General features: G+C 37.7%; 1 protein-coding gene across 1 annotated transcript in view; it reads left to right on the forward strand.

Annotated features, from left to right (window-relative positions):
- The window catches only part of CDYL (chromodomain Y like), a 157,349-nt gene that overhangs the window by 116,478 nt on the left and 14,350 nt on the right, over window positions 1–26,521 (forward strand). Inside the window, exons 3-5 of the mRNA XM_089516676.1 lie at window positions 17,828–18,081; window positions 19,593–19,765; window positions 23,220–23,430. Coding sequence (XP_089372802.1) covers window positions 17,828–18,081; window positions 19,593–19,765; window positions 23,220–23,430 — 638 coding nt within the window. The remainder of the gene's footprint in view (window positions 1–17,827; window positions 18,082–19,592; window positions 19,766–23,219; window positions 23,431–26,521) is intronic.

Below are 26,521 nucleotides of genomic sequence, written 5' to 3' on the forward strand. Positions count from 1 at the left end.
GTGATTCACTATGCCATTTTATTTAATGGGACTTGAGCATCCATGGATTTTGGGGTCCTGGAACCAAACCGCAGCAGATACCAAGGGCCCACTGTATGTGTGTAAGGTCTGTAGTTGTTTTACATGCATGCTAGGACTGCTTAACATGCAGGTAGTGATATGTTTATATTGTATGTAAATAGCCAGCACACACAAATAATGAGTTAGTTATTTAATCAGTAGGAGAACTTAAAAGAATTCTAGCAGCTTTTGTTCACACACACACACACACACACCCAATTCTTCTAATCCCTTGTTGGTTGTGTTTTTAATTTCTCACATGGATCTCAGGTCAGTTGCTACAACAGAGCTACACTGTCTTTTCAGCCCGAAGGATCACATGAGATGCACTCTGTTATTATCTACCATCAAGTTGACTTTGACTTATGGCAACTGTATAAATGAGAGACCTGCAAGAGCCCCAGTCATTAGCTGCTCTGTTAGGTCTTGCAAATTCAGGACCATGCCTTTCTTGTTTGAATCAATCCACCTGTAATGTGGTCTTCCTTTTTTCTTATTGTCTTCCACTTTAACAATGTATTGCTTTTAATTCTCTTGTGAGCTATCTTGAGTCTTGTGTTCCGAAAGAAAAGCAGGTTATGCTTTTCTTTCAGAACATATATCTGCTCTGTGTAATGGAAGTTGTTCAAACAGGCAGCACTGTTAGCTAACTCAGACTTCACTCTTCACAACCAGCAATTCCCAGAGTGGTGTGTAAGTTATGATAAAAAGAGGAGCTAGCAAATACCAACATTTTTCACTTGTCCATAGATTTTTTTTAAGTTGCAAGCAGCAGAAAAAGAGATCTTCAAGAAGCTTCCTTGTGGGAGACATCTTACCTTATGGATAAGAATAAAGTTTGAATGATAATCATTATAGGATTTTGCTTGGCTGCTGCTAAATTAAGAGTACATCAAGATCATCCTTTGCATTAAATACTTTGAAACACAAAATGGATATATGTAGATCAGCTTTTGTATTGTTCAGATCTGCAAGGGTCAGTTTGTATTGTCTCCAAATGCAAGTTAATTTGATTGGGGTTAAATATTCCAAATAGTTTTAATTATATCCAAAAATGTCAATTAGAACTGAATAATTAAACTCTACAATTAATCAGATTAATTTGTTTGATTAATTAATTTTTAAAACTCTTCACAATTCCCCCCACCACCCCCAGTAATCAAAGAGAAATCTTTTTTAAAATAAGAATTTTTTTAAAAACACATTATGTCTAATACAGTTCCTTATAAAAATAATAGAGTATAAGTACCATGTTTCTCTCCTGACTTTTCCTAAATAGTTTGAGGCTTTTCTTCTCTCAGAACTACACTCTTCCCTCCACATTTGCTGGAGTTAGGGGCACAAGATCCCCATGAATGTGGAAAAACTGCAAATAACAAAAACACTATGTTTTTACCTGACAGAATACCTATCTCTCTAGGAATCTCTAAAACAAAACAAACAAACAAGCTTCATTTATATACCGCTTCATACTGCCTAACTGTAAGCTAATTTGCCCCCAACAATCTGGGTACTCATTTTAGCGACCTCGGAAGGATGCAAGCCTGAGTCAAGCTTGAGCCCCTTTGCTGGTCTTGAACTCGCAACCTTGTGGTTTTGAGTGAGTGGCTTCAGTACAGGCATTTAACCACTGCACCACCAGGGCTCTAGGTCCTCCGTTGCAATTCTGTGGTGAACATCTTCCAGACACTGACCATAGAATTGCCCTGGAAGAGCTACAAATGCCTAGTGGAGTGTTCTCTCTAGGTCCTTCAGTATGAGTTTTGGTTAAAGTTGACCATAGAGTTGTGCTGGAAGACCTAGATATTCCTAGAGAGAACATATTAATAAAATCCATGAATAACCAAAGCCGCAAAAAACAAAGCCACAAACATGGAGGGATTATTGTATTTCTTCAACTCTTGGTCTTCCCACTTTCTTAAGCTTCTTTACTATTAAAAAAATTAATATCCTTGGTAGTGGGTTTTTAATATTGTTACTTAATCACTTCCATCCACACCTTTGTGAACAAGAAGAAAACAACTTTTATTTGCAGAAAAAAACCTATGATGGTATCTCTTATGGTAGTTTGTTCTCAAATCTTATGGTTACAACGTGTATATCACTTCACTGGTCACAAATTGACTTTGCTTCAGTTCATTCAACGAATTCATTTACACTTCAACTGTGTTTTAGTTCTTTACACACACCTCCCACTGAAGCCTTCAAGCTTTGGGTTTAAAGAATAGGATGAGAATCATCGTCCTTGCACCTGCATGACAGTCCTCACCTCTTCCCTCCAAGACAGGAGGAAGTCTGGCAGCTGTGGGCTGTACTTTCCCTACATCCATTAGTGGGCTAACATTTGCCAGGGAGTAACTTCTGTCACACTTAGCTGAGGCATAATACCCTGATTGCAATATGATGAAATCTGCACATCAGTCATATTAGTGGTCAGTCAAGAAGTAATCATCTGAGCCAGATACAGTTGTAGTGTCCATTTAACAACTGCAACAAAAAATGTGGATTGCTGTCTTTAAATGGCATGGAGGTCGTTGTCATCAACACCCTAAGTAGATTGCAAGAGAAAGGGGGACACTTTCCTGAACTGATAATAGCTAAGATGTACAGCATTTTAAAAAAGAGATGATAGAAGGACCTGGCAGTCCACAGTATACTAGAGAACTATGATTTGTACACAGTGTGTACAAGTTTGTTTTTTTACTGAAATGCTGATGCCAGCTATCTTTTTCCCCCAGCAGGTGAATAACCCTTTCCTCCCTGGTACTATTTTTCAGATGAAGAATTCCCCACAGCTGCTTGCTCTGTGTGATGGCACGTTATATTACAAATACTGGCTATGAATAAATATTTCATTACATTCCTCCTGAGTCTTCTCCTTTCTCATTAGCATCATCTGCTGCCGCTATTCCTCCTCCTCCTCTCCTCCTCCTCCTCCTCCTTTTTTGGATTTTACACCCTGAAAATGTGTGCTGACTTTCTAGTTCAGAACCAGTTTAGTAAGGATGAGCAGAGTTTTCCATTTATTACAAAGAAGCGATCAGAACATGCCTTTTCATTCCACACTTTAGATTTTTATCATGAATATAAATTTTGCTAACTTATTGTTTCTCTTTCTAGAACAGATTATTGAAATATTTTTATTTAAATTAGATTATTGAGATATTAGGTACTTTCCCAGTTCTTTTTGTCGTGAAAATGTGATTGCTTAATTTTAACCTAATGTTACTACCTTTTTAAAAAACCTGCCCATATTAATTTTTTTAGAAACCTTCAGATTTTCTGAAGAAAATGGGTACTCAGGTTAAGTTGTGAATCCAAATGTTTTATCTCAGCTGAAGTCTGCCATCAGTTTTGTGTTGATCAATTTCTAATGTAATGTAATCTTATTGTGTCACAGCTTATATCTATCTATATCTTGGCTCCCAGTCAATACTGGAATTGTTCTGATTACTTTGAGAGTCCTTTTACATGTTTATGTTATTACCTTTTCAACAGCTCAGCTACATTTGTGATAATGATGACTTTTTGTATGTCAGTGACTACCTGCATAATAATTGATGTTATTTCTATCAGGCATTCTGCAGGATGTGATGTGCTCTAGTGACTTTACACAATTTTAGCCATTTTGCATTAAAAACCTTTTCTGTTTCACTGTGTTTGAGACAGAATTACTTTTTATATAATCAGCAATTAGGATGGCTTCCTTTTTTCTGCCCTCTGCAGAGAATTGAAAACAAAGCTGATTGTGAGCTAATTTGCATCAGATCTGCACTTAAAACTGTCTAGGGCTGCTTCTGCACTACAGAAATAATCCAGTTTGACACCACTTTAATTGCCATGGCTCAATGCTGTGGAATTCTGGGATTTTTAGTTTGGTGTGGCACCAGAGCTCTATGACACAGAAGGCTAAATGTCTCACAAAACTACAGTCCCCAGAACTCAATAGCTTTGAGGCATAGTTAAAGTGGTGTCAAACTGGATTATTTCTGCAGTGCAGGTGCAGCCTAGGAAAATTTATGTTATCCATTAGTCTTAAAGATGCTACAAGATCTCTTTGCATACTGATCTAGACTAACATGGATATGTCTTTGAATTCTAGCATCTACCTGTCTCTATGTTCATGTCTGTCTGATTTTGCCCTCTAGTCCCTGTAACTATGATGTACAGGTTGCATCTCGGAGAAAGAGCAATAAGGTACTTATATGTAATATGTTCAGAGTAAATAAAATGCTTATTTCCTTTATAGCCGTGACAATAACTATATTGAGTATGCTTCTTAATTGGGTCTCAAGTAATTATAGTATTGGTTTTAAAGAGAATGCAGAATAAAGAAAACAAAATAATCTTTCTATTATAGGAATTGATAAAAAGAATTAAAGATACAAACAGTTCGCAGAGTGCTTCATGCAAACTGATAAGAAATTGCAAAAAGGCCATATTAAATACTTGTACCAGCTAAACCATATAGCATATTGTTACACAATGATGACTTAAAAGTTGGAAATGCAATGAAATTGAAAATCATCTGGACAAGCAATAGCTATATAAATATTGATAGTCTTGTATCTAATCTCATTGGATACCTGTCCTCCCTCCATAAGAACCTGCCTTCTTACTGCCTGGTTTGTAGAAGCTTAAAATTAAGAGGCAATAAAACTAGAGGAGGTTTTGATGGTTGCTTTTAGTAGTGAGTCTTCCTAGTTCAATGCCATTTTCCAGCCCAAGTCCTCTGTGTAAGATATACTGCTTACTACTAATACATGAATCCGTGAATCCCTTTCCCTCCATTTGGCACATGTTTGTTTGGGATGCTGTGCTTACTCTGCTATTGAAAAGCACCGCTGCTACTACAATTTTTATCTCCATTAAGTCCAACTGAATACATAGAATTGTTAATCAGATCATGACAGTGCTACTCCACTTTCATAATTGCTTTCACAGTGAAAGCAATTCCATGGGTTGTGGAACTGAAGGTTTTCTGGGCTGAAGAATGGAGGATTTTTATGTATATATTGAAATCTTGATTTTACAGAGCATGAATAAAGCCAGAGATAACTGCAGTGTAGTCCATCATGAGGAAAGCAGTGGTTATATTGACATAGGAGAGCCAAGATACTGTAATGACTTGAGCATTGGACTGTGACTGGAGACTAGGGTTTGAATCCCAATCAGCCACAGAACCAACTGGGACAACAAAGAGTTGCCAGCCACATCCTTGGTACAGAGCAAGCAATGAAAGTTACAATGTTGCTAATTAATTTTCAGTTCTTTTTCTGTCTCTGTTTTTTAGTGTTTCCTTTCTAGAGTAAAGTTTAAGATATACAAATCTTTCCTAAGATTCCTTTCAAATCTTTTTCTTCTTGAATAATAAGAAAAAACAAATATACAAATTAGGCAATTAATGCTGTTAGAGAAATAAGCAAAAGCTGTCCAATATTCTATATTTTTGTAAAGCATCCTGCTTATCAAAGAATTGGGTTGGACAAATATAAAAGGGTTTTGTGGCATGCATCAGCCATCAAAGAACTCTAGAGGGCCCCACCACTCTGTCTTTTTACCCCCTGTGCCCCCTATGCTCCCAGGATTTGGAGGTCAAAAATGTTTTTTCACTCCATTGCAGCACCAACTTCACTAATCTATTTCAGGCCTACATGGGCAAATTTTACAAACAGCAAGTGACCAGCTGGTCATTTCTTGTTTGCACAAAGACCTATTCCCCCCCCCCCCCCCCGGCAGAAAAAAAAAGGCAATAGTATCTCCCTGATCATTAGAGTCATTGTTGATCTTTTTTAAGTGGAAATTTGGGGAGACCTCAAAATTGAGGAAGGGGGCAGGATCCAAAAAAAAACAACCAACCACTGGTTACATTGGGTCATGTGTGGCCCCATGATTCACACATTCCCCACACTTGTTATATGGGATGATACAAGATAAATTACTGGATATATGATACTCCAAAATTATTTGGTGGCGTTACCTGGCCTCAAAATACAGATAATGCTTAAATGCAGATAGATTCTGCTGGCGTTCCCCCCCCCCCCTTCTTTCACAAAATGCAGGGATTGAAACCATTTCTTTCCTTCCCAGTAGGTTTTTGTTATCATTGGCCTGGTACATACGGGCCCTCTGTCACGTGCTAGGGTTGCCTCAGGGCAGAGCGCCCATACGCCCCACAACCCTAGCACGTGATGAGAGCGTAATAATGGTGGTGCCCTGTATATGGTGCCGCACAGGGCTTATGTAACGAGTGCGCCAGTGGCACATTTGTTACACCGCCCTTGCAGCATAAAAAGAACCCGCTTTTTGCGGGTTCATTTTCCACTGGAGGGAAGCCACGCGATTTGGCGGCTGCGGCTTCCCTCCGGCAGAAAAACAGGTGCTGGCAGGCTGCTGTTTTTCGGCGGTCTGTACCACGCCATTATTTGGCTGAAAATCATTGACTTCCCCCATTTTACTCTGTTTTTACCTTGCATGAGCAATGATTTGATTGTCTTTCTCATCTCCAGACAGGTGGGAAAGGCAGTTGAAGTCTCAATGTTAGCCAAAGAATTACCAAATGGGAAAGAGATTAAGAGTCCCTTTCCCAATATAAGGCTTATGTGCAAGACTGCACACTTAATTTCTTTCCTTGCAACGTGTATGAAAAATCAATGCTTACACCATTTGTCTACTTAAATTATTGCAGCTGCAAAAATGGCGCTTTGAAGTCAACAACTGTGTTTCTCTCTAAATTTATATATTGTGTTTCACCATAGTTTATTAGTCAGCAGAAACTTCTTCTCTAGAGACTAGGTAATCCTTTATTCTTTTGTGAGATGAAAAAAGAGGGAACACAAATAGAACTCATGCTTTACAGATTTTGAAAAAAGAGGGATCAATGCACATTTTGCATTGAGTTGTCCATCCATGGAACATTTTATAGCTCCTCTTATTTTAAAATTGACATAAGATAGGGCTTCAATAATACCTTGAGAATGAAGCAAAGAAAAAGATTCTGCATGCTCTTTAAATCTTTCTGAATACATTTCAGCTGGCATCATGTTAGGAGGTTACAATGACATTAGCTGGCCTGACTACCTCCTAACCCCTTAGTATTCATATTTACAATGGTGACTCTGTTGTCACAACCATAAAAGCTTTCCAAACCCAACTTAAAATCCAGAGAGCTGTACTAAGAGATGGAGTTCTGCAGCACTGGCAAGCTGGGAGCAAAAGGAGGATGGCTCCAGTACCCTTTTGCCAAAGAGCCGTGGTGTGACACATAGCAGGACCCGCCAGGGACTTCATTATGGCTCATTGGCAGAATGGGACTGGACGCGTCATCTTTCAGTGCCTTGATCAACCATGCTGCAGAATTCGTCCCTCAGTATAGCTGCCTTGATTTTAAGATAGGTTTGGAGGTTGGATCAGGACACAGAGTATAACCATGAGCTCATGATTACATAGCCGATGAAAGATTTCAGCCGTAATCTTATTTTAATTTTGTCATTCTTGAATCACTGCTGTGACATATAACATATATGTATCTGCACATATAGTGACTTATGTGAATCAAGATGGTATGAGGTACTAATATAAAATAGTACTTCCAAGAATATACACTCATCCCTCCACATTTGTGGCTTTGACTTTTGCAGATTTGATTATTCACAGATTTTATTAATATGTTCTCTCTAGGAATATATAGGTCCTCCAGTGTAACTCTGTGGCCAACTTTAACCAAAAAGTCGCACTGAAGGACCTACAGATTCCTAGAGAGAACACTCCACTAGGCATTTGTAGCTCCTCCAGGGCAATTCTGTAGTCAGTGTCTGGCAGATGTTGACCACAGAGTTCCACTGGAGGACCTAGAGATTCCTAGAGAGGCATTATTTCATAGTGTTTTTGTTATTTGCAGGTTTTCTACATTCATGGGGGTCCTGTGCCCCTAACTCCAGCTAATGTGGAGGGATGAGTGTAGTATATATGGTATAAGATTGTAACCCAGATATAAGATTAATCAGCTATAATCAGATCAATACAGCAAATATGTTTAGAGGTGTTGTACATGGTTCAGTAAGGTCCCAGCATTAGTTCAAGCATGCAGATGAGCATGCAGGCAACACAGGTATTTGAGGAGCAAACAGTGGTACTGTCTTTCTGAGAGCTGGAACTTCAATGGCCTTAGGAGTACCCAAAATGCTTTCCTTCTGGCAAATGAAAATCATTCAGTGCTACAATGACAATGGAGATCAAAAACATGGGACACAAATTTTCTCCCTACCCCCACTTCCTGACCCCAAGCCATTATAATTCATGTCAAATCTATATACATAAATTATAGTTTGGTAAATTTGTACACTTCTTCAGCCAATTAGGACAGATTAATGTGATTATAACTTAGGTTTCATGGTACATTCAATATTCATGTAAGGCTTCAGTCCAATTATTCTGTGCTTGTGTTTGTGTGTTTTGAAAAGGGGAGGGGAGAGCATGTGAAATCAGAGGCAAACCAGCTACTTTAGATGCGTGTCAGTCTTGGCAAATAAAATATACATTTTATTATTTTTATTATAAAGTAGGTAACTGAAGGTGCAAATTTCTCATAAATTTACACTTAACTTGCATAATGGATATTTTTGTAAGCAGTATTTCAGATATAATATGATTAAAAGTGGTGGTATCTGTGCTGCACAAGGTGGTTTCTCCCTACTTAACTTGCTCAGACTTTCTCCTTCCTAAGAGCACAGTGCAAGGTACAGAAAGTTAACCTTGTTCCTGAAATGTTTTAGACATCCCTTTGCATAGCTGTACATAGGAACATATACGAAGCAAAATAGAATAATTAAAATCTCCATAAGCACGTAGCTGTAAATTTTAGGTTGTTTTTATGTAACAACGTGGGAATCAAGGCAGCTCCCAATAAGATAAAAAATTTCTTCAGGGAATGTCATCTAGAGGATCTCATACAGTCCATCTTTCTGAATTCAATCCCACTTTATTGAGGAGGGAATGGTAACAGAATATAGTAAATTCCCAACCAAGTATTCTTTTTAGCAGTTAGCATAGGTTTGTTCCTACCTGAAAATAAAAGAGCATGTGAATGTTGTTCAAAAGTGAACAGTCTCTCTATTGCATTTGGTTTTGTGCAGGTTTTTTTTTTTACACTCCTACCCCAGTATTTTTCATGTTATAGCGCCATACATACACACTGATCATAAATTACAGTCAGTTTCTTTTACTTTTACTTTGTTGTTGTTATTGCTGTTGTTGTTGTTGTTGTGTGCCTTCAAGTCATTTCTAACCTATGGCAGCCCTAAGGTGAACTTAAAATGGAATTTTCTTGGCATGATTTTTTTTTGGGGGGGGGGGGGGTTGCCTTTCTCTTCCTCTGAAGTTGAGAGAGTGTGACTTGCCAACGATCACCCAATAGGTTTCCATGGCAGAGTGGCTATTCAAAACCTGGAATCCGGAGTCATAGCCCAATGCTCAAACCACTACAACAAACTGTCTCTGGCCATAACCGTACAGGGAGCAATTCTGGAAACTGTGCTCTTATGACAATCAGTGTGATGTAGTGGGACCTAGCTTTTTCTGCTTTTGTCCCCCACTTTCCAGTTTTCTTTTTTTTTTTCCCCCTTCAGTATGCAATCTGTCTTCATTTTATTTTCTTGTTCCATTTCTATCTTTATTCTCTTCCTCCATATCACTGGAAATACTGTTTGTTTTAGCTTCTGTAACTGTACATTTCAGAGTATTTGCTTTGAATTTCCAGTATCATCTTTAAAGTATTCTTTACTTCCTATTTTCTTATAAATGTAGTATATTCTTAAACACACACACACCATATTAACTATTGGCCTGTTTATAACCAAGTGGAGTTGTTTTGAAGCTGCTCCTGATGTTTTGAAAAATAACGACTAAATTTGAGCCTGGCATTTTTTCCCTGGCAAAGATTGCCAGTATTGCTTCGAGTTTGTTACACACTGTGTATATTGTTTTTCATATCCACAGTTGTCACAAATTGTATAGCACTGCTCTGATCATAACTAAATTTGATTTCTTTGTGCCATTTAATCACACTTGTAACTTGAGTTTTGTCCTGTTCCTGATTCATGTTTTTCCTTTTTGTTCAATATTCAAAATTTGCTATAGACAGTTGGTTCTGTAAAATGTTCCCAAAAACAGATACGTAGTTTGATCTTGGTATCTGTCTGTCTTAACCTGAGTCATTTCTAAAATCTGCACTATACATACAAAACCTGAAATCCTTTCCAACTAAAATTTCCAAGTGGAGCATGTATATGCTAGCACTACCCATAAATATTAACAGCATGTGCATTATTCAGTCCCCGCATTTTAAAAAAGTGAATTCATATTAGAGTGTGCAGTCATCTTGGCTTCTTGACCTCATTCTTGATTTATTTTAAATTCATTCATCACGTGGTTTTGCTGTTGCTTTCCATTGTTTAGAATTACAATGTTGTGCAATCATTGTTCTGTAGGTAGGTTATTAATGTCCCTGTGCATTACCAATGTGACAGTTTATTTTTCCCTGAACAGCTGGCTGTAAGTGGATACTATACATAATATATATTCAACTGCGTGTTTTGGAAGCAAAGTTGTGGTACTACCTGGAGCCAACTTGCACCAGGTTTTTTTGTTTTTACTTAATTCAACTATAATTGACTTCCAGGAGATTAACATTTTGGAGAAGCTCAAATACTGAGTCATATTGTTATTTCTTTTATAGCTTTAGAATGTAAAGTATGGCAATTTTTTGCCACCCTTTTTTCCCTCACAAATCAGCTAACGACAGCCAAACGTCTTAAAACATAGTGTGATGAAGGATACTACATCACATTTGAATGTCATAAAAACACTTTGTGTACTACTTTAGTAACATTTTATTCCTTCAGTTGGGAGGAATGTTAGAAGTCTTCAAGTTCCCATTAATGCAGAAAGGTCAGCTGGAAAATACTGGTTTTAAAAAAATATGGACATTAAAGTAGGGATGCCATATCCCGCCTGGGGGCGGGACTTTCCCGGTTTGGGGCGGGTCCGCACGGTCCCGCCCCGCTTTGGCCCCGCCCCCGGGACACCCCCCTGCGACAGACACCAGGCAGGGAAAGGAGCCTCGCATGAGCGAGGCCCCTTCCCTGCTTAGCCTCCGCCGCCGAGGGAGGTGGCCTGGCTGTCTTCCCTCTTTCCAGGCCTCTGTGAAGGCCAAGCCTCCACAGAGGCCGGGAAAGGGAGGAATCCTCCCCTCAGCGAGGCTCTTTTTCAAATGTAGGACCCAAAAAAAAATAGGTCCTACATTTGAAAATTTTGTCCTACATTTGTCCTGGTTTGGAGGCCCTGACTAATGGCAACCCTACATTAAAGCCATATTTCAAACTAAATACTCATCTGTTTTAAGCCATGATTGGTCACTTTCTTCTACAGGATGGGTGGCTTGGTTTATTTTTTTTAAACTGAAAAACCTGCTCCCAGACAGCAACTTTTTCTTCACAATAGTTGTTTAGAACATTCTGTATTCCCAGAGTCCAGTTGTTCACTTTATTAATGGCATTCTCCCAAAATCTTAGTGAATAGTAAACTGTGTTTGGATTTTCTGATTTTTAAATAACTGGTCATCCTATTCCTGCACTTGAAAATGCATATTATCAGGCCAGTACACTTACTTGGATACCAGATTGGATATTATTAGATAATGAGAGATTATTAATGTTAGAAGGATTCAGTTTGCTCTTTGGATGGCACGTATACTTTTAGTATGGAAAAGGTAAAAGTCCAAAGGAATTCAAAAACATTACATAAGGAAATCCTCATTGAGAAATTAGATGATTCAAAAAAAGAACTTTTATATGAGGATGCCAAGTTGGATTTCCCCTTAAGTAGCTTTTCAGGTAAAATGGAAATCCTTAGTCATCCTTAGCCTAAGGAAATCCTTAGACTAACGTTTAAAGATATGTTAGGTAGTCTGCACTGGCCAAATAAAGCAGCTTCTAACCACTTTGAAGGTGGGCTGTTTAGATGATGCACAAGACGAAACTGGGTGGAAGGTGAAACAAAGTACTGTTCTATGGCTAAAAACTGGAGCAAAACGAAACAGGGATGCTCCAACTTGGACCAGAAAATGTGCTTCATCACACTGGCATATAAACAACCCGGCCACCAGTACAGGAATGCAGCAACATACACAAACCAGACAGTCCAACAGGGGAGCATGGGGTGAAGGGAGATGAAGGAAGCATGTGTGGGGGCCTCCATAGTGGTACTTTGCCAGTGTATCACTTGGCATATCGATGCACTGTACAGGCAGTGCATCACACATGCAACAGTGCAACCGATCATACGAACAGGCATCCAATGGGATGGCATCTGGGCAGGAAGAGGAAAGTAATTGGAGGTCATACGTGGTGTTGGTGAGATGGTGCACATGCATGGTGAGGAGATGACAAAAAACAACAACCACACAACACGGCTTGAAGCCACATGGTGCGGACAGTGCATGGTTGTTTGGCCCATCTTGGAACCAGGCCATATAGATAGTGTGGCTTTGACCTGCTTTCAGAAAACCCAGGATTGAGCTGCTTTTTCTTGCTTGTCTGCTGTGTGGCCCTGAGTAAAAGATTTTTAAAAATATTTAAAAATTAACATTGGTTGCCCTATACACAACTAAATACATTGGTTGCCCTATACACAACTAAAAAAAGATACAAAATTGACTTAAATTTGGAAGGATTTGAGAATGAGAGAAATTATGGATAAAATTCTTATCAATTAAAAAAACAAAACTTAACCCAAAAAGTATAGATTATTGTTAACAAGATAGAGGGAACAAGAATTAAATTCAAGATACAATGTAAAAATTGGCTTTAGATATAAAAGAAGAAATTGATCTTGAAAGCGGATATATTCTAACAACAACAAAAACAAAACAAAACCAAGATACGATTTGCCAAGACCTGAAAGAAATGGCTCGGCATTGGTATTTGACACCATTAAAAATGTCAAAAGATTTATAAATCAGATGAAAGCAAATGTTGGAAGTGTCAACAAATGACTGGTTCTTGGTTCCACTTGTGGTGGACTTGTCCTAAAATGGGGTGAAAATTAGAGGAAAATACACATAATAAGTAAGGTATAAAAATTAAATTCCAAATGAAAATGAGTAACAGGATATATAAAAACAATGAAAAGAAACATTGGGAAGTATTCTTATATATAGTAACTAAAGCCAGACTATTATTGGCCCAAAAATGGAAAACAACTTCCAGCAGTAGAAAAATGGCTGTTTAAGTCAGTGTACATGATCAAATTAGACAAATTAGGAAGTTGGCTGAATCACAAAGCAATAGAGGGGAGGGAGAACTGGTCTCAGTTGTGGAATTTTGTCGAAACGGGGAAGAAATAACAGGGCTAAAGCTATGAAGTAAAGGACAGATAACATGTGATATTCATATCACTAAATTTTCTAAGTAGTATACTGAAGAGACATCAAAATAACAAAAAATGTGTATCAAATCAGAAGTCAAAAATAGAGGAAATTGAGTCCTATGCAATCAGATGAATGAAGGGAAGTTTGTATAGATGTATGGATGTTTGTTTGTTTGATGGACTTTTGTAATATTTTATGTGATTTTAAACTAATAAAAGATAATTATTTTTTAAAAGTTAAAGAGTTCATATGTTATATGGTAACAGTCACAAGGCTGATACAGTTGGCCCTTCTTATCAGTAGTCTCCCACACAGATGGCAAAAACTATGGGACCTCACATGCAGTATTTAATGTGTATGTGGGGGGGGGGTTCATGCACACGCATCCATTGAAGTCAGTAGGGCTTGCCATCTGCGGATGCTCATATCCACGGATAGCAAGCCCACAGATGGGGTAGGCATACTGTACATGCAAAATATTGCATGTGTATTGCTTACTTTACTGTTTGGTTTTGGTCTCCAACTGGAAGAATAAAATACTGTTTTAGAAAAGGTAAAACTGTTTCCCATTATTGTTCTTAAACCGATGGATTTGTATGAGAAATTTTGCTATGTGTATTCATTGTATAGTGACTAATTTTTAATATATTATAATGCAGGACTTGCCCTACCCCAGATACTTACCACCTAATTCGATTACCATAAAATAATCACTTTTGGGGAACGGGGGATGAGAAATCATAAGGCCCGGGAGGCTGGTTGACTAGTTGGCTTATTCATTGGGCAGGTGAGTTAGTGGACACTTGGAAATTTGTGGTGGTGGGAAGGCTTGATAAGAGAAATACTGAGAAACAGTGGAGCTTGTGTGTATACCCCTACTGTATCACGGCCATTCAGATTCAAAACTGCCAGAGTTTCTATCATGTGCTCTCTGTTGCCTGACAGCAACATTTAAATGAATATGCTTAGATAGCTGTTTAATGTAGACTTTATTCTTCCTTCATTAAATATTTGTTGGATAAAATTGCAGGAAGAAGTAAAGTCTGTGTTTCTAGATGCCTTTACAAAGACAATTTTATTATACAGACTTTTATTGATTTAACACAAATAGTACCTCCTTTTATATATTCTCTAAAGGAAAGTGAGAGGTTTGGCACACATCTTGTTGAAGAATTTTGAACATGTAATAGAAGAAATAATAAATATCCAAATATTTGTTTCTGCCCTCAGGAACAGCTTGAAAGTAATAAGTTACAATCAACTAGTTACTTGTATTGCCTCCTTTCAACCATAACAACATCACAGTTGTAGCATAAGAAGGCATAACTTTACTTTTTTTTTTTTTAATGACTTCTATAGCCTCAGTAAATCATGTTTTCTACTATGGTCAGCAGGTTGTCTTACTCAGTTCCTGTTAGGTGAGTAGTGGTGGTGGTGGGGGGCTGTGTGTAAGCAAGTAAAGACCTGCCACCCAGAGCCTGTGAAAGGGTAGTATTATTCTCCAGAATTGGTTGTAACTAACTGGTAAAGGATTTGAGTTGTCTCAGCTGGGAGCTGTGGATAACATTCAGTGCTGTGTCATTTTCTATTTTTTGTCTGTCTCATAGTAGATTATTGCTCTTGCCTTGTTGCCTTGTGTTATGGTTTGTTTGTGTGCTTATTTTTACCTCATTGGGTGGATATTGCAGTTCGAGAAATGCATGCTATAAATCTCTGAGTTTTCACTTTCTTTCTTGCATGTCTGAGCAGATGCAGTTGTACCAGAGGGCTTGGCTGATTAGCTTAGGTAGTGAGTTCTAGAGCATGGAGTCATGACAGGATGTGTAATGATCGGTGGATTTTTAGTATAGCTTAAATGTCCATTGCATACCTGAACAGATATGTGAAAAAAATGAAACTTGTTGTGTGGATTGTTCCAGGTTCAGGTTGATGGAAAACAAAGCTGTTGAATTTACATATCTAGTCTGTTTCAGAATTAAGGAATTTTGTGACTTTGGGTAAAAATAAACAGTACTTAAGCTTCTCTGTGTAATATGAACCTTAGATTCTATGTTTCTCACAAAAAGTAAAACACCAGCTTTCTGAAAATGAAAAACCAGCTCACCATGTACAGTATGGGATAATTACTAGAGCCTGCTTGATTGCATTGTAGACCTCAAGGCAGTACACAGTGCATATTGGTACATGCAAGAAGAGCCATTGAAAGCACAGTGCTTAGCTGGTACTGGCATTTGCCAAAACTTCATAGTATCGGGGCATGTTATTAAAGGCACTCTGCTTGGAGGACTTTCGTGTTTTTATAAGCCTATCCTGTACTTCAGTGGCCTATTTTCTTAAAATCCAATCTCTTGCTTATGGATAGATACCACAACTTTCAGTTTTGAATAACAGAAAGCAATATTTTATTTCATCTTAATAATAATAATAATAATAATAATAATAATAATAATAATAATAATAATAATAATCTTATACCCCACTCTTCAGCCAAAAGGCTATCAGAGCGGCTTACAAATTGTTACTTGGACATTTCCCTGCCCTCAGGTTTACAATCTAAAGAGACAAGACACAAAAGGAGAAGGGAATGGCAGTGGGGAAGGGGGAAAGTCCAGCAGATCTTCTCTCCCTCTGATGCCTGGACCATGGCAGATGGACTGGAGGGAGGGCCCTTCTTCTTACTTATCTTAGGCCTGAAACAGGCGGGCCAAGCGTCGGCTCTGGGCTGCATTGGGTGTGGCATTTACACACCACATGCCCCACTTCTTTGCAGAAGAACCAGGCCAAAAAGCAGTGGTAAAACTAATCGAACCCTTCCAACATCCTGGATCCTGCTAGATCAGACCAAAATCTTTGTATTCCAAAATCTTCCTTTCAACAAAGGCCAACTTTTTCACAAAGATGTCATGAAGGTTAGCCTTCTCTGCTGTAGATATCTTCCAGCAAGTGGTGTTCCAAAGTATACTGTCTCTGAGGATGACTGGTTCTATTAGTTTCTTGTTGAAGGTGGGCAAGGGTAGATTATATAAAATTATCCAGGTGCATAAAGATAACAGATACATTCATTTATATTTATTTATTTATTTAATTTATATTCCACCTTTCTCCTGTTGTGGGACCCAAGGGCAACACATAACACTTTAAATACACAATATAAATAAAAGTCCATAATCCAAAAGTTAAAATACAGATCATAAGGCATATGCTGTTAACATAAGGAGATACAGTCTTTCAAATAGTCTGGATTCAAGCCAACTCTTTCAATTCTGCCTGGAAATGGACCAGTAGCCAGTGTAACTATTTCAACAGAGAGGGGTTACATGATCCCTATACCCAGCCCCAGTCAGCCGCATGGCCACAGCATTTTGGACCCACTGAATTTTCCAAACAATTTCCAAAGGCAGCTCTACATAGAGGATGTTACAGTAGTCCAAATGGGGTGTAATCAAGGCATGTCTCACTGTAGCTAGATATGATTTCTCAAGAAACGAGTGAGCTGGTGCACTAGTTTTAAGTGTGCAAATGCACTCCTGGACACAACTGAAACCTGGGCTTCCAGCACCACCCCCAAGCACTGAACCTTAGATTTCAGGGGGAATGTGACCCCATCCAGCACAAGCTTAATTCCCTATTCCCTGATCTGCCAATGAAAGTGATAAATTTAATACAGTGGGCTCTTATTCCTGGGCTTGCCAACCATGGATTTGAGTGTGGCCAAATGCACATTGCTCATCCATAGGAAAGAACAGGACATGGGGTCCTACATTTTTTTTTGCTATCTGTGGAGAGGGGGGTAGAATGGATTCCCATGGATAACAAGGGACAGCTGTATTTCTGATTCTTTTAAATACAGTGAGCCTGCCATCTTTGACTAAATCTCTTGCAGATCACCCCATCCCATCTTAGTCAATGGCAACGTGTGCCTGCAGGTGCACTGACATGAGCATGTGCATATTGCTGCCCATTGATTAATATGGCCTTGAGGTCGCATGTTTTTCCCCTTCCATGGTGGGGCCTGCTGGAACTAAACTCCCATGGGTGGGAAGAGCTCACTGTATTTTACTTTGTTGTTGCTGTAGCAATGAATACTACAGAATGTCACTGATAATAACTTCTGATGTACCTCTTCCCGTTCCCTTGCTGTGGCAGCTTGACAGCCATTTTCCCATACCTACCCCTATTCCAAAATTGTCTCCCAAAAGCTGCATTTCTGGGTGGTTGCAACCAATGTTTTTTTGGTTGTCATGGTATTTTGACATTGGCCTGTTTTCCATGGTAATTGGGATTTTATGTGCTAAACTAATAATAAAGTTGATATCAAAGCAACTTTGAAACTTTTCACAGGTACATCAACCTTTATGGAAGCATTGACAACGAATGGTACCAACATACAGACATCTGTAACAGGAGTAACAGCCAGCAAACGAAGATTTATTGATGAAAGAAGGGACCAGCCTTTTGACAAAAGGCTACGATTCAGTGTGAGGCAAACAGAAAGTGCTTATCGGTATAGAGACATTGTTGTCAGGAAGCAAGATGGCTTCACACACATTTTATTGTCAACGAAATCGTCGGAGAACAATTCATTAAATCCTGAGGTTAGAACCATTTGGTTACTTGTGATTGAGGAAGAGTTGTGTATGTGTTGCTGCTGCTGCTGCTAGCATTATGGATTATTTATGCAATGCTGTCAGTTTGAGAAGGCAATTTACAGTGGCCCATAAGCAAAAAGACAGATCCTGTCTGGTTTTTCTATCTAAATTTGAAACAGTGCTTAGAAGACATACTTTTTAAAACTACAGTGCCCAGAATTCTCTAGCCATGTTACTTGGGGTTTGGAGGATGGAACTTTAGTCCAAAGAGTAACTTTTCTCAATTCTCACCTAAAATTGGAAAAGACAGATTAGGATTAATTTGAATAAACACGTAATGCGTTTAATAATGCATTTAATTAAATGCAGTAATGCATTTAATGCTGGAAAAATTTGGGGAGGGATTTGAGGGAAGGCTCAGGTGTACCATCCTATGTATTTTCAGGAGAAAATGTTTTAGGCTTAAAAATCAGCAAGGAAAAATGAATGTCTGGATTTGGAAATAACAGAAGTGGCTGAAAGTGCTGGAGTTGTGGAAGTAAAGATCATAGGCCAAAAGAATATGAAAGGTATTATTTTTAGCTTTATTATATTTAGTATTCTCTTCATAAGGCTTCATGTTAGATGTAGAGTCTAAATTAGAAAAGAAAAAGAAAAGAAGGACAAAAGCACATCAGTATTACAAACCGTTAGTTTTCAAAATTAAAACGTAATTCATTTGTTAGTCCTGGGTAGACTCATTGAATCAATGAAATTTACATATCTTGACTCATCAAGTTCTCATTGATTTAGCAGTTCTATTGTAATTGGGACTAATCTGAAAATCTAATATTTTAGACATTAAAGTTAATGGAACTGAAATTAACACAAATGAAGATTTTAAACAGTTTTATTTGTTGCTTTTGTGTATCTTTTGGCCTGTTACAGACTGCCAAAATAAAGCTGCTTCGGGTCTCTTTGCAGGTATGCTATTTAAATGATGCATGGGTCCTAAGAGTCCGGAGGTCGCGCCAAAGCCACACTCCATTCCTAAGCACTGGAGTGCAGCTTTGATGCAGCTTCCGGATTCTTAGGATGCATGCATCATTTAAACAGCATACCTCCAAAGAGACCCGAAGCAGCTTTATTTTGGCAGTCTGTAACAGGCCATATTTTTTGTTCTCCATTTTAATAATTTGTAAGGTGTCATTTATGCTAACAATTAAGACTTTCACTCTGTCCTCAAAATGAATCTTAAGAATTCCCCAATCTTACACACATTTACCTAGCAGTCAAGTCCATTGGCTTTCTCCAGAGTAAAATGCAAAGGTTTGTGCTGTTGATGTTCAGGATGTTTTCCTTTCTGGATGAAAAAGGGAACTTGGAAATGAATTTTATCCTAAATTTAGATTTTTTCTGGACTGGTTGCATATGCCACCTGCTGTTCAGACCACAGAAATGCTGTGTGAATGCAAAATCCTTGAATACAGTGTTCTGCAATGTTCTATTTTCATGTGTTTAATATGTCTTAATTCCAGGTAATGAAAGAAGTCCAAAGTGCACTGAGCACAGCAGCAGCTGATGACAGTAAACTTGTACTCCTCAGTGCAGTTGGCAGTGTTTTCTGCTGTGGCCTTGACTTCATTTATTTTATTCGACGTTTGACAGATGATAGAAAAAGGGAAAGTACTAAGATGGCAGATGCTATTAGGTTTGTTCATTTATTTTTGTAACTTTGCATAATGAAATGTGAGCTCAGGAAGCCATATCCTTTATGCAATAACTTTTTGAATTATCAGCTGTGATATCAAAACTGATAATTCTGCTCACATTTGGAACAGTGATATTAAATTAAATGGTCAATATGGAGATGTTGTAAAAGTTTCCTTATTCTTTTTGAGAACCATTACAGATTTATCAAAGGAAAATAGGCACAGGTTGAGGCTCCCTTACCTGAAATGCTTGATTTCCAGTTTTTTGTTTTTTTTTGGATTATTATTATTATTATTATGGATTTTGTAATATTTACATATACATAATGAGAGATCTTGGAGGTGGGACCCAAGTCTAAACATGAAATTCATTTATATTTCATATACACCGTATATACATAGCCTGAAGGTAATTTTATACACAATATTTTTAATAATTTTGTGCATGAAACAAAGGTTGTGTACACTGAAACATCAGAAAGCAAAGGTGTCACTATCTCAGCCACCCAGGAAAAATGTTTTGGAGTATTTCAGAATTCTGGATAAGGGAGTCTCAACCTGTGTCTCAAAAGAATCTATGCTTTTAATACTTGGATCAGCAGTATACCTTTCAAGCAATTCTGTAAATTCTGGAGAGTGTTAAAATTCTAAAACTTCCAGTTTGATTATTATGAATTTTTTATTCCCCTAATATAGGGGAGATCAACTCAAGGGCAGTTAACAACAATACAGGAAGCAAGATTTCCAGAAGGCAGATTCTATAGACTATTTTAAAACTGCCCCTGTGTTAAAAGATTTCAGGATTGATCCCTCTCCCCCAAAAATTATGCATTATGACTTTGCTTTTCAGAAGTTGTTTTTTGCTTTTAATAGATAACAGACATGATAGCAAAATTGTAGGGGGTTGTTGTGAAAATTCATTGTACTTTGGTCCCTTGTGTTCTCTGTTTCTTCACAAGGGGAGGGAATTTGAAACTATGTCTTCTGAAGACCAGAGTTCATCCTACTCCTTTAACTTTAAAATTAAATTCAGTAGAGGGTATAAAAATCTGTTGCTTAAAGGAGAACATTATTATAATTAATTATATATTTTCAGGTGAATTGCCTTCTTTATTAGTTCTTGTATTTATTTGTAGTATAAAATATATTTGTCATTGTAAATGCATTGCTTGTTAAACCAACAGCTATTTTCCTCTGAACAAATTGTATCTTCACTTATTTTTTATCTGCATAAATACATTTTTCTCCCAAGTTACATAAATCAAAAACATAATTCCTGTATCCACTTTGATCTTCTTTAGTGGATGAAAATATTCACACAACGAACGAAATTAAATATTTTGCCTGTAGAGACTAACCATCGCCCGTAGACCTCTTTTCAATAGCACTTTTAAGATTGTAACAATATTTACCCTGTTGAGGAAAGATAAATGAAAACATTTGATGACTTCAGATTCTGAAGTCAATTATCATGGGATTTCTCTTCTCCTGCCAAAATGGTTGTGGAAAGTGAGAAAAATGAATACAAAAGAAGATTTGCTTAAAAAAAAAGTAGAGACTATTTTTAATGGAGTATGTTATGCCAGTGGAACCTCGCCAGTGGCTACAACTGTTTTCCTTGGAGGCTCTCCAGGGACCAGCATTTGGTTTCTTGTGAACTGCACCAGTCCATGGACCACCACTTTGAATAGCACTGATCTAATAAACAATGCATTTTGGAAGTGTAACCAACATCATGCTGTTTTTTGTTAATATATTTTGGCAATGACTATTAATTGTTCAGTTTCAGAATCAGGTATTGACCATGTAAGCGTCAAGATGTAAGATTCCTTTTGGCCATTCATATAATATTTTATATTTAAAGAGTTTGGATCCAAAATTGTTGATTAATCTGCCTGGTGCTGTAACAGAGTTACACAGTTTTTCATGGATGGAGAGTCTCTATTTAACAAACTAGTACAGTTTGAGTGTCCCTTATCCAAAGTGCTTGGGACCAGAAGTTTTTGGTTTTGGTTTTGATCTTGGTATATTATTATTGTTGTTGTTGTTGTTATTATTATTGTTGTTATTATTTCTTTGTATTTTGGAATACTTACATAAACATAATGAGGTGTTTTGGAGATGGGAACCAAGTCTGCACACTAAATTCATTTATGCTTCATATACACCTTGTACACATAGTCTTAAGGTAATTTTTATAAACAGTATTTTTAATAATTTTGTGCATGAAACGAAGTTTGTGTACAATGAACCATTAGTCAGCAAAGGTGTCACTATCTCAAACCATCCATGTAGACAATTTTGGATTTTGGAGGATTTCCAGATAAGGGATACTCAATGTATAGTTTCAAATGGGAGATCATATGAAGTCTCTCTGAAAATCTGAGCCTTTATGTGACTTTTTAAAAATAATGCTTCTTAATGTCCTAGGACTGTTCACAATAACTAATGAATCAAAATAAAACAACAATAATGAGTGCAACAATAAAAGGCAGTAGTTTATACATAATATAATAGAGTGTTATTATACATTTCAAGATTATATATAAATTGGTCATTTGTTTTCTTGGGTTGTATCCGATTAATGCCTCTCACTGATGGACTGACCTCTGCCAATGGAACAGGAAGTGGGAATGTTTCCCCTTACACCGTCCTCCAGAATACACTCCACTGGTTTGGAGGGACCCCCAAAGCAGTTTGTAACAGGCTGCAGAGGAGACAAGTTCAACTGAACGAAGAGAAATCTGCTTTCACAATGTTCAATTTTGCCCTGTGTAGTAAATTGATTGCACTCAATAACTGAATTCTTTAAAATATGGGAGACTTGAGAACAAGAATCAGACCTCTCATTTCAAGAACAGGTGTACCAGCCAAATTGTGTGTTACGAGTGCCCTTCCAGTTCAAGTTACCAAGGGTGGTTGTGAAACACTTCTGCAGTAGGAAGGGTCTTGATGAATTGATTTTAAAAGTGTGGTTGAAGAAGCACATACACACACACCAAGAATAAATTGTTTAATAATATACAACAACAAAAAAATGATATGCCAATAGGGAATAAAGTAGTGTTTTGATAGTAGAAGAAATTTGTCATGTGGTATGAGTTAGATCTTAATTGATGTTTCTGTGAAGAACACATTTTTCCGTTTTAGAGCCTTGTTTACAGTTTGAAGCAGTTTTATACCCCAGTCATTCATTTGACCATTTGACCTCTTCCTCCATTTCCCCCAGTAAAAGAATCAATGTTCTGAGTCATGTAAGTGATTGTCATCCAATACAGATTTCTTTTGTACTTGGATAAAAAATGTGGTTGTGCCTACCAAAGTTTTAGGTAAGCCTAGGCAAGTCTTTATTTACAAAAACTTTGTCAGAGCACTTGTAGTTTTGAAATGGATGTGGCTAAAGTATATTATTTCTGAAATGTGAATTGTCATTGGCTATTTATTTTATTTCAGGAATTTTGTAAATACTTTCATTCAGTTTAAGAAGCCCATCATTGTAGCAGTAAATGGCCCTGCCATTGGTCTTGGAGCATCTATATTACCTCTCTGCGATGTGATTTGGGCTAATGAGAAGGCTTGGTTTCAGACTCCATATACAACATTTGGGCAAAGTCCTGATGGATGTTCATCCCTCACATTCCCAAGAATAATGGGCCTGGCATCTGTAAGTAATCTGTGGAAGAGTTCTATGCTATAGTTATTTACAGTGTTGGCTACTTTGGTGCTCCCTCTTTCAGCTTACACATCTGTTGTGACCTAAACATAGGCCTGTTACAGACAGCCAAAATAAAGCTGCTTCGAGTCACAGTGGAGGTATGGTGTTTCAATGATGCATACGTCTTAAGAGTCCAGAAGCCACACCAAAGCCACGTTCCAGTCTTTAGGGCTGGAGTGTGGCTTTGGTGTGACCTCTGGACTCTTAGGACGCATGCATCATTGAAACACCATACCTCCACTGTGACTCGAAGCAGCTTTATTTTGGCTGTCTGTAACAGGCCACTGTTTGACCCTTAGGTTTTTTTAAAAAATAGAATACTAACAATGATAGTCTTCTTAGTATGTTGTGTGTGTCTGCCTTCAAATTGCATCCTATCAAATTGTTAGTTTTAAAGAGCTCTGTCTGAATTGAACATGTGAAAAATAAAAAGCATTCCACCTTCAAAAACTGCAGCATTTCAACTGATCCAGCCCTGGGAAACCATTTTCTACTGTCCTAATATATAAAACTTCAGTACTTCTGTTGGATTGTTCTAGAATTTTGGCAGAAGCCTCCAACTCTTCATGGTGCAAATATCTCTGGCTCCTGATCACTCATTGTCTGTTGCTAACAATGGCTGCAATCCAGTATGCAGTGCAGTGTGCATAAATACTGTTGAACCCTTTGGGACTGGAGTGCCTGTGCTTTGCATTACAGCTGTTGAGTTCAACATAGAACATTGTGGAACTTGGTTGTGAGAAAGAATGGAAATTTGTTAGGCTTTCACTTTTAGTGATTCTTTGTGTGTATAATAAAGAGTGTGTGAATATGTGTGTTTATGAGGAAAAGATAGAGAAGGACGTGAACTCTTAATTAGTCTACCTTTCTTCTTCTTCCCACATATATTTCTCTCTGCTTGGTGTATGACACGTACCTCTGTACAATGTGAGACTGCACTCATATCTATCATTTCAATTCAGCACTATTTTTTCTGTACATATGTAAAACATTGCTTGCCGCCACTGCTACTTAAAATGGTAACCCCCTTCCTTCCTTTATATTGTTTATACTAAAATACCATGCTTTCATGCTTGCTTACCAAATTGTCTTCCTTTTAAACTGAATAGTGTTCACATTGTAGACTTGCAAATTATGGCCTCTTTGGTAAATGTTAATATTCCTTTAAATTATGTTAAATTGAGAACCATACCCTCAGGATAAACATCAGCAATTCTTACTGACTCCTTTTCTTTATAATGCTGCCTTTTGGGAAATGTAACACAACAGTCTCTTATAAGTATTTTTTTCTCACTGTTTTCAAGGTTTCTTGTTAAAGAATGTACACAAAATTAACAAAATAAATGTAAGAACAAATCTATATTTTAATAGGAAGCTAATATTTCTCTGTGTGTAATTATTATTATTATTAGTAGTAGTAGTAGTAGTAGTAGTATCCCGCCTCTCCCTATATTGGATCAGTGTATATGTGTGTGTAAGCACAGGCTCAGTTCCAGCCCAGGATTAGGTATTAAACCCAAAACATTTGGCCCTTGACACCTCCATGAGGTAGTTTTAGTATTTCAGTCCTAGTTTATTTAAACTACAGTTTCTTCATTAGGTCTGGAACAAAACAAAACAAAAAACAACTTGTGGTTTCATGTCAGTTTACAAACAGGATGAAACTGTGGTTTATGGTATTGTTTGCAAAGCAGACTGAAATGTTAAAACTTGAATATACTAACTGCTAATTCAAACTATAGGAAAAGAGATTCCAGCTCAACAATAAGAAGAACTTCCTAACAGTAAGAGCTGTTTGACAGTGGAACACATTTCCTCAGAGGGTGGTGGATTCTCCTTTTTTGGAGGTCTTTAAACAGAAGTGCTTCGATTGTGAGTTCTTGCATGGCAGCGGATTGAATTAGATGGCCCTTGTGATATCTTCTAACTCTATGATTCTATGATTTTAATTATTTATGTAATGGTATGACTGCTCTTTATCACAACATTTAAAAGGGAATGCAAAAAAAATATTTTTTTTAAAAAAGCAATGCAGCAATGGCTGTATCTTCTATCATCTCCCACAAGGACTGTTTTTTGTCAGTTATTTCAGTTGAGTAGATGGGATGTGCTACCTACAGGCAGCTTTAAAATTAAAGGTGGATGGACTTTACCCTATATATTTTTGTGAACAGAATCTTCTAGCTTCCAGCACTGCTGCTTCTCCCAAACTATAAACCTGATTCTTTGGGATAAATGCACCTCTTAATCACAACATGCTATTTTCCCAGTCCCAGCTGAGATTGTCTATATCATGGATTCCCAAACTCTGGCCTATCATGTTTTGGACTTCGGCTCCCAGAATCCCAGACCATTGGCCAAGATGACTTAGGCTTCTGGGACCTGGTAGACCAGAGTTTGGGAATTACTGGTCTATATTATCAATAAAACCTCCAGCTTCTCTGGAATGAATCTTGGCTAGTCTGTATCCAGTCTACCACTACAACAATTTAGGACATTCAGGGCCTCCATGACAATACAGTTGGTCCTCTTTTTTTCACAGGGGATCCATTCTGGACACACACACATACACCACGAAAATGAAAAATTGCCTATATTCAAGCCCATTGCCTTGAATGGCAGCTTGCGCCTCATTTTGTCTCCGTCTCTTTGCTGCCCGCAAATAGGCGAGGGATGCAGATTCCAAGTCCGCAAAAACAGAGGGGCGACTGTAGTTGAAAAACAAAAATAGAACTGCATATCATCAGCATAGTGATGAGACCTGACTCTCAGTGGCTTTATGAAGAATTTAGAGAGCAAAACAGATTGGTGAGAAATCTCAAAGGTCAATGAAAATAAACCTGAATAATGATCCATCCTATCATCTCCTGGGAATTTTCAGCAAAACACAAACAGAATCACCCCAAAACAGTGCCAACACATTCAAGAAACCTACCATCACTGATGATGTGAAAGACTACTGAGAATTGTAGCAGAGCTGACAGGTTAAGTTTGCTTCCTGAGATAGATCTTCAAAAAAGATCACCTAAACGATTTCTAT

The sequence above is a fragment of the Sceloporus occidentalis genome, unplaced genomic scaffold (genome assembly GCF_023333645.1).
Source record: "Sceloporus occidentalis isolate IW3139 unplaced genomic scaffold, rSceOcc1.0.p SCAF_3, whole genome shotgun sequence".
In the NCBI taxonomy this organism is placed as follows: domain Eukaryota; kingdom Metazoa; phylum Chordata; class Lepidosauria; order Squamata; family Phrynosomatidae; genus Sceloporus; species Sceloporus occidentalis.